Consider the following 9477-nt stretch of genomic DNA (forward strand, 5'->3'; position numbering starts at 1 on the left):
GCATCTTTTGATTGAAGACGACACATTTTTTTAAAGTTGACACAAACGTTAACTAAAAAGTGCCAGTCGGACTCGCGCACGAAGGGTTCCGTACCATATCGCATAAAACGGCAAAAAAATCACGTTTGCTGTATCAGTTGTATGGGAGCCCCACTTAAATATTTATTTTATTCTGATTTTAGTATTTGTTGTTTTAGCGGCAACAGAAATACATCATCTGTGAAAATGTCAACTGTCTAGCTATCACGGTTCATGAGGTACAGCCTGTTGACAGACAGACAGACGGGCAGAGGAGTCTTAGTATCCCCTTCAGAGGAGTCTTAGTCTTAGAGGGGTCCCGTTTTTACCCTTTGGATACGGAACCCTAAAAAATAATCGAGTCTCTAAACTCTATTTCTCTGAAAACTCATTAGGAGGACATTTCTAAATTACTTTATTTTAATAAAAAAAGCAATATTTCATCACTAAGCAAAACCTAGAAATAGGTAATTAGATCTAACTTTACTATGATTGTTATTACCCACAGAAACAAAACATCAATCATCATTTTCTAATAATTGGAAATTAAACCTAACACCACTATTATTAGTGTTCAAATTATTTTAACTTCAAGTTGCGGTTAAAACCTTATCACAGCGATGTTAATTTTATATACGCTTCTTAGAATAAACAAAGACTAGTTAAAAGTAAACCGCACTCCGGGAGTTTAACGTAAGCTATGCAAACAAATTATTTCTATTTTATTTAAGGCGGTTCCCTGAGCCAGAAGGCGAAAAATCTCCTTACATGATCATGTTTTTCTAAGCGGCGTTGATATTAGTAGACGTGGAAAAAATATATGTAGTTCTTGACTATATTATCTTTAATAACATAGCTTCCGACACACAAATTATGACACTTCGCTCGATACAATTAATTCCCAAAGTAACCTCTAACTAGGACTTTTAATCCAACTTTACTCGGTTATTTATTATGTGATACTATAAACAAAAAAAGAACAAAAAAACAATCTTAACTTAAATAGTAATTTCATAGCTTTCGAATTTCGATATTGTTAGGTAACGTTTTTAAAATAAATAAAAATCGACAAAATTCGATCAAAATTGACACTTGGCGTGCATTATCTTTCCCGTTCTTTCTTGCGAAATGTGACAGTGACAGCGGCAAACCGATGGAACGGTCTTAAGCCGTCACTTGGATTCGTAGTTTATATTATTAACTCGTCTCTCGTATAAGTTGTATTAGGACGTGTTTTATTTTACTCCGTTTATCATTTTGACCGAGTGGCACTACAGTACTTTGGCAATGTTTTCGTAACCACATTTTGTAACCAGGTAAGTAAATAGAGCATATATAAATAGAGCTTTATCGTATATAGGTCAATTCAACACAGGACGTGAAAATGTACAGATTTGTGCTATTTTTGGTTGCGGCCGCACTAATGGTGGAGGTATGTATATATATAATTTCGTATATTAAACTTTGCAAAAATAGCGGAATAACAATAACCTTGTCGAAATGGCGGTGCTGTGATATAAAATCCCTACTTAATAATATGTGGCATTTTCTATAAAAAGGGACCTTATTGTCGATGGCGCCATTATAAACGATGCTCCGATATAAATGCCGCACGACGCTGTGTGGCGTAAGCGCCATCGACAATAACCCAGGTAGCATTTATATGTCATTATGACGTCAGCGACGTCTTTATGGCGTCATAATGTCGTCATTGTTACGTCATTATGACGTCGCTGACGTCACTTTGCTAGTTGAGAAGGTCCCTTTTTATAGAAAATGCCCAATATAAGGTGAAGGGGGCGATGTGCGCCAGCCGTGCATGTAAGTGCGCGTACCCCTATATATCTATATAGTAGATTACATAGGTAGGCGCACTTACACGGCAGCACAGAATAACTAATGGCGACGGCAGACGCACTTCGCCTCCTTCACCTTATTAGAAATGCAAAAGGAACTTGGTTTGCCTGTTACCACTTCGCTCTTAAACTATTGAACCGATTTAGAAGAAATTTGGAATGGAGATAGTTCGAGGCCCGGGGTAGTTTTTAGTTCCACGCAGTCGAAGTCGCGGGCAAAAGCTAAAGGTATACTCGTACCTAAAATATCTTTATTAAGCTTTCATTTTTGTAAATTAGTGTAGAAAATAGATTTGGCATAAAAATAACAAATATTTATATATAGTCCGACAAGAAATTGTAGAAAATTGAGGGAGCCACTGAGCTTCAACAGGCAACAGATGATGCAAACATCCATAAGTACAATCCATCTCCTTTTGCCGCATAAGTGCGTCCTCTACGCTTGTTGTTATTTTTACGTTTGATGTTGACGTATATAACGTATGTTTATAATTAAATTAGTTTAAAAAACCACTTATTTCATCAATAATTGTATATAGATGCCTTGATTTATCGATATTAAGTTACTTGCCCGTCATATCAGCAGTTCATTCATAAACATCTTGAATTCAGATCACAATCCACCAACATGAACCAACACGTTTAATGTTATTTCCGAGTTTAATTACATTTTGTTTTATTGAATTTGATGCATACTATTACTTTTCTTCGTAAAATAACTAGTTTAACACAGAAATATTTTTAAATAAAAACCATTATTTACATAGAAATGTCAAAAAAATGATTGTTGTGACAAATCGACTGGTGTTGCCACTATGTTTCGCCTTTAGTTCCATTTTATTTAATTATGACTATTTTATGTCGCACTATACATATAGTTGGTCAAGCAAATCTTGTCAGTAAATAGGAACAAAGAAAACTATACTCATCCTTTTCTTTTGGGTGCTAGTACTACTCTAAGACAAAGGTAGTATGATTCTCTCTGTCTATGTTTGAAATGAGACAGTCCCTTGAAAAACTATAGATTGATATTAGTATTAGCACAGAGTAAGTAATAGCATTATCATACAGAACGGCCACGCACCGCCCCGCCCCGATTCGAATTACCTCGCCCCGCGACAGCAGATTGACGGCCGTTTGCCGGCCGCTCGTAAAGCAGAAGGCGTGAATCACTTCCTTTCTACTATGTCTGAGCGACGTACGTAGAATTAAACCAAGGAATGTCTGCAGAGATTTTGACAGCACACCCAGTGCCAGTGTTATTTATACGTCATAATTTCAGAAGTTTGACGTTTAAAATAACACCTGCACTATGGATGGTATAGAAAGGATCGCAATCTCTTATGGCAGAATTGTTGTAAAAGTGACCGCGTTAAGCTTTAAATAATAGTTCCTAATCTCTCCGGTGGCGCTAGTTAGGCTCTGGGACATGAGTATAACATGAACCATATAAGGCAACAAATAACCCGACCAAATTACGTAGGTTGTTTTTGGTAGTATTTCGGTGTATGGTGGCGCCGCCTAATTACTGTTTTTTGATGGACACTTTTCATACATAGAGATTTGACTCCTTTATACAGTCTCCATGACCTGCACTCCGTGTGCTATCAAAATCTCTGCAGACTTTCCTTGGTTAGGGGCCCACTAACTATCAGTTCGCCGGGCCATGGAGACTATATAAAGGAGCCAAATCTCTATGTATGAAATGTGTCCATCAAAAAACAGTAATTAGGCGGCGCCACCATACACCGAAATACTACCAAAAACAACCTACGTAATTTGGTCGGGTTATTTGTTGTCTTATATGGTTCATGTTATACTCATGTCCCAGAGCCTAACTAGCGCCACCGGAGAGATTAGGAACTATTATTTAAAGCTGAAAGCGGTCACTTTTGCAACAATTCTGCCATAAGAGATTGGCATCCTTTCTATACCATCCATACGCCGGGCGATATCGGCCTGTCAGTTAGAACAACAGTTTGACAGTTCCGAACAACTGACAGCCCGATATCGTCCGGCGGACTGATAGTCAGTGGGCCCCTTGACATTACTTATTCTGTGCCTTGACTCTATACAACTACGAAAGTTCTTGCCCTATGACGGTATTCTCAGCAATGAATTTTATATCCCGGTCTTTTCCATATTGACCTTAGAAAATAGTGCGGCATAAAAATAACAAATATCTATATAGGTTGGTATTCTGATCTAATCAACATAAAAACAATAATTCTAAATTAAAACATCACAATAGAATAACTATGTATATATTCAGCCCCTTTTACCAGAACGATTTTATTGATTTTGCTTGATGATGGAGTTAATTGCTTTAAAATGTTTGTCCGGTTCAGCGTTTAGAAATTACGCCTGAATCCGACTGTGAGCTATTTTCCCAATTAATCACTATTAGGGGAGAAATTCGAGAGACCATTTTTAGGACTTCGCTAGCCGTTTCTGAACCTCGATTATCCGGACTAATTGGAACCGAGAACACAGAAGAAGTTATAGTATTATCATACAGAATGGCCACGCACCCCGCCCCGATTCGTATTACCTCGCCCCGCGACAGCAGAATTGACTTATCAGTACTATTTTTAAGCAACTTACTCGCGCTATTAAGTACGCTAGACGCGTGTACAGACGTGGCGTTCACACATAGAAACGCAAGTGATTTTTGATGTATAGCGTGTCCGCCCTGTGCCGAGGTTGCACGACTAGCGCTGCGTCTACGAAGCGGCGCGGCGCGGCGGGCCCACGGCATTCGCGTTCGCAACGGATCGCCCACGTAGGACACTTCTATAGGTATCAAAGGATTGATTCACCCCGCGCCGCATCGCTTCGCGTGTTGTTCGCCTACGTAGTACGCTGCGTAACTGACGCACGGAGTTTATACCTACAACGGCTACAACAATGGCACCGCGTGCGTGCGCCCGCTCCGGATTCGGATAACCAAAGGTTCGGATAATCGAAATGTGATTTTTGGGACGAGATCAAAACAACACCTTACATAAAAACAGTACAGTATAATTAATATTCGATGTAAATATATTACGAGAATAGATACCATTTGTGATACCTATTTCGTTATTGTATCGAAAACGTTAGCCAAAAGGCTTAACTGTAATAAATTGGTTCAATTGCTTATACAATCGAATTCAGGCGTAATTTGTAAACGTTCAACGGTCTAAAGACTCTAAAGGTAAATAACATTTAAAAGCAATTAAGGTCAAATATATAGGTATTACAGACTGTTCAGAGGGCGTAGCCAAGATGACTTTCGTTAATAGAAAACGCAAATGGAAACTTAAATAATGTATGGAAATAAATCAAAAATTAAGAAGTTGCTATTAGGTACATACAACGCATGAATAAATAGATAAGATAGGTAAATATTTTATATATCCAACTTACACTGTGTTAATGTATGTATAAAAGTATGTATTAACCTTAGTAATATAAGTTAATCATTAAATTTAGATTAAGATAGGTACTAATGTTGAAAATGAGTGCATCATTTCGCCGTTAAACGTAAGTTTGGCGAACCTAGTATAAGTTTAAAATGTACCATACTTTTTTGAAAATTAATAATAAAAAAAAGTCAAGTGACTTCGTAGCATCTGTCATCCCGATACATCTTTTTAGGGTTCCGTACCAAAAAGGTACAAAAGGAACCCTTATGGTGCGACTCTGTCCGTCCGTCAGTCTGTCTGTCACATTGCTAAATTTCTCGAGAGCTACTTAAGCTATCGATTTGAAATTTGGAATAGTTATGAACAACGCTCATACATCTTGGATGTGTATTTGAAAATAACATTATCATAAATATTACAGGAAAAATATAATCACACTTCTATCTAGAAAACTTTTTTTAAATTATAACATTTACTAATTTAATTAGCAATTTAAGCCCCTTTATAATTGAAATTTCTATGAGATTACACTATATCTTTCAAATAAATCAAAAATTGTTGAAATCGGTTCAAATGATAAAGAATTATCCCTGAAAAACCAACATACATACAGGTCGCGCAAATTAGTTAGCCAATTTGCCGATAAACAATTATGCTTAGCCATTACAATTGTGATTTTGGTCAAGTCTTTCGTCATTATAGTTACCTACATGAGAAAATTTAAAGTATGTACGGAACTAGGTGCGCGAGTTAAACGAACTCGCACTTGACCGGTTTTTTTTTTGTTTGGCGTTTGTTGATGACTCGGTACGATTGTCATTTTGGCTAGGCCCCAGTTTTTTCCGGTTTCCGGCTTGCAATAACTATCTCGATTCCGTGACAAGAAACAGTTACCGAAGACCTATGGCTCCTCTACACGATGGCCTATGCGATGGTTGAGAGCACGCACTATTAAATGGGCCACGTGTACGCGTACGCACCATCTACGCCCACTACCTTTGAAGTGCGGACGAAAAACCGACAACGTACGCCATCCCATCGCCATCCCGCCGCACCATAAGCCATCCGACATCACTACATCACTACCCTCTCTACACGCTGGCTCATCTTAGTGGGCCAGTATGATGGCCCATCCTGTAGAAGAGCCATAAGCCGCCGAAGCGTGGAAACTTTTAAGCGGATTCCCTTTTGCGTGTTCGTGATCACGTCACACGTGCACATACATACGATACCATTGATATTTTATGTACGATAACATTGTGCTGAATTTGATCCTAATTACGGTAAAGCTAATAAGGGTTATGATTATTTCAGTATAAATACACTTAATGTGAAAACAGACGTGTTTACTGTAACTGAAATTATGATTATAAAATGAATTATTAAGCTTAGAAACAAATTAAGAGTGGAAAAATTCACTGCCTTGGGTGGGACTTGAACCCAGCTAGCCCAGTGCGATGCTGCGCTATACCTATATCCCATAATACTCGCTTCGCTACTGGTGAATTTCCAATACTAGGAACTCCGGTAGTCATTTAAGAAGTGTAAGACTCTTACGGTAGACGTCGAGCCTCCCTAACGCTCATAATTATATGGTAGAAATATTCGCTGTATTGGGTACGGTCTCGGTAGCTCAGATGGCAGTGCACTGGGTGTCCACGCATGTAGGGGTGGACGAGAAGATCTTGGGGTCGTGGATGACTTGAGTTAAATGACACTCGTAGTCCAATACATTCACGTATCAACTTTGGTGATAAATAGGTGTTTATATCACTGTACGCGGACGGGCACGTCCGTCGCAAGATTGCTGAGAGAATGGCCGTTACCGACCCCACTGCCCCGCGCCCCGCACCATGCATTGCGTCGGCGGCGGCTCCCGAAGATGCCCGAACAAAGACGAGGCATTAACACTGGGCTAGGGATCCAATGGTCGTGGGTTCAAGTCCCACCCAAGGCAGTGAATTTTTCCACTTTTAATTTTTTTCTAAGCTTAATAGCATCGTTCACAGACATTTTTGCCTGATATTAAAATTAATTTAAAATGAGACCTTTAAAATATTCTCCTTTGGCTTTGTTACTAGGTTTGCATAGATGGCGCCATCATAGCTTGCCCATTTTTCCATAAGATTTGGCTTAAAGGGCTGGCATCCAGGTCATAAAAATCCATTAAAAAAAAAATTGGACACAATTCTAGGGATTGATAGGGCAAGCACGGCTATGCTGGCGCCATCTGCTTCGTTGTTGTTTGCATAACAAAACTCCTAACTTCCAGGACATCCAATCTTGCTGCTGCTGCAGTCGCGAGCCCTACATGACGAAGACCTGCCTCGAGTGTTTGTACGACCTCTGCCCCGGCTACGTCCCTTCCAAGTGCGGCTGCAAATGCTTCAAGGACCTCGCTAACCCGTGCTTGTCCTGCGGGTGCGGATGCGGATGTGGGAAGTCACTCTACTTTCCGGAAGTGGAGTATCCTGTCACCAGTTTTAATATCAATCCGTTTTACTATGGGTCATGTTTCGGTAATTAAAATTAACGTCTAACGAGATCAATCAAGTCTTTCGTCATTATACATGACATCATTCGTTTACATGAGAAAATTTATTTTAAAGTCTGTTGCGCGACTCTCGTTCCGCGAGTTAAACGAACTCGCACTTGACCGGTTTTTTTTACGTTGGATCTGCTGTGTAGTTTACTCATAATAAAATTAATATAATGAATTAATACATTAGTTGTTTTATTTTATTAGTTTGTTGTGTTGTTGTTCAGGTTCACTCCTCTGCTGTTATAAACCACTCGTCTGTGTATAAAATGATGATGAGCCTGACCGAATGTTGGTCAACAACGATTTTTTCTGCTCAGTTCTGACTAACGATTTTTGACTACCAACATACCTATGCGAAGTCCTCAGTATATCTGTTTTTAGGGTTCCGTACCCAAAGGGTAAAAACGGGACCCTATTACTAAGACTCCGCTGTCCGTCTGTCCGTCCGTCTGTCTGTCACCAGGCTGTATCTCATGAACCGTGATAGCTAGACAGTTGAAATTTTCACAGATGATGTATTTCTGTTGCCGTTATAACAACAAATACTAAAAACAGAACAATATAAATATTTAAATGGGGCTCCCATACAACAAACGTGATTTTTTTGCTGTTTTTTTTTCGTAATGGTACGGAACCCTTCTAGCGCGAGTTCGACTCGCACTTGGCCGGTTTCGTTATATGCATCAAATTAAAATGATAAACGCAACGTAAACTCGACGCCACCTCGCCACCATTAGATTCCAAAAAACTAACCTCACTCGGATCCTTTTTCTTTCGTAATAATGGAAAATATGTAAAGAAGTAAACTCAAATTTCCCTTTTGCATACTCTAGCATTTAAAATAAATATAGATGTATCCTTTTAGCTTTGTTTAGTTTCTTTAAACATACGGAAAAGAGAAAAAGTGGGTGGCGTCGAGTTTGTAGTAAGTCTCCTAATAAGGTAGGTCGAAGAAGGCTTTGCTATTCCGGAAATTCTGGCGAAGGTCTTTGTTCAGCAGTGGACGTCTTTTGGTTGAGTGATGAAGATGAACCCTAGATGGGAAAGTTGACATTAAAACTAACATTTTAAGATTTGTTATTTTTAGAATTAGTTTTTAAGTTTTATATTTAATTTTGTATTTTACTTTTGGGCCTGACCAGAAATATATGATCATGCGCCATGTTGCGGAATTTCATTGGAACTAATTTCTTACACTGGCAATAATTATAATGATAGGTTGTCACTGTTGTCAGTGTCATTGTGGAGGTTTACTTAAATAATGCTTAAGTGTTGAATATTAAATAATAAATGACAAAAATGCAATAAAACTATACATAGGAGCGGAACATTGTTAATAATGTAAATAATAAACTGCTGGAAAATAACAGTTCGGGAAATTAAACTATTTCGCTACGAAACATTTCCAAATTAACATCAGAGCTGACAGGTAAAGAAATCAAAATGTCATTATAGTCTGGTTATTACGACTTAGTTATTGTAGTGTTATGTTATACAAGCGAGGAAACGCAGTAACAAATGTGAGTTTGAGTTTGAAAAATATTTACTATGGGCTTTGGAGACGATCAATGTTTTTAATTGACAATGAAGCAGAACCTATGTAAGGTTACGAAATATATACCTAGTAACATCATAACCATCATCATCATCATGG

The 9477-nt window shown here is 38.5% G+C and overlaps 1 protein-coding gene across 1 annotated transcript; it reads left to right on the plus strand.

Annotated features, from left to right (window-relative positions):
* The first annotated feature begins 1358 nt into the window (after window positions 1–1358).
* LOC134755218 (uncharacterized) lies at window positions 1359–7880 on the plus strand. Its single transcript, XM_063691742.1, has 2 exons — window positions 1359–1450; window positions 7554–7880. Exons 1-2 carry the CDS (start codon window positions 1403–1405, stop codon window positions 7806–7808), a joined length of 303 nt encoding a protein of 100 aa, XP_063547812.1. The 5' UTR covers window positions 1359–1402; the 3' UTR covers window positions 7809–7880.
* Window positions 7881–9477: the final 1597 nt, after the last annotated feature.

The sequence above is a fragment of the Cydia strobilella genome, chromosome Z (assembly GCF_947568885.1).
Source record: "Cydia strobilella chromosome Z, ilCydStro3.1, whole genome shotgun sequence".
Classification (NCBI taxonomy): Eukaryota; Metazoa; Arthropoda; class Insecta; order Lepidoptera; family Tortricidae; genus Cydia; species Cydia strobilella.

What these genes read in the sequence shown, in the direction of transcription:
- LOC134755218 (XM_063691742.1), top strand. Translation starts at nt 1,403, where the DNA reads ATGTACAGATTTGTGCTATTTTTGGTTGCGGCCGCACTAATGGTGGAG. An exon ending in CGGCCGCACTAATGGTGGAG is followed by an intron (nt 1,451 to 7,553) that starts GTATGTATATAT and finishes CCTAACTTCCAG; the next exon opens with GACATCCAATCTTGCTGCTG.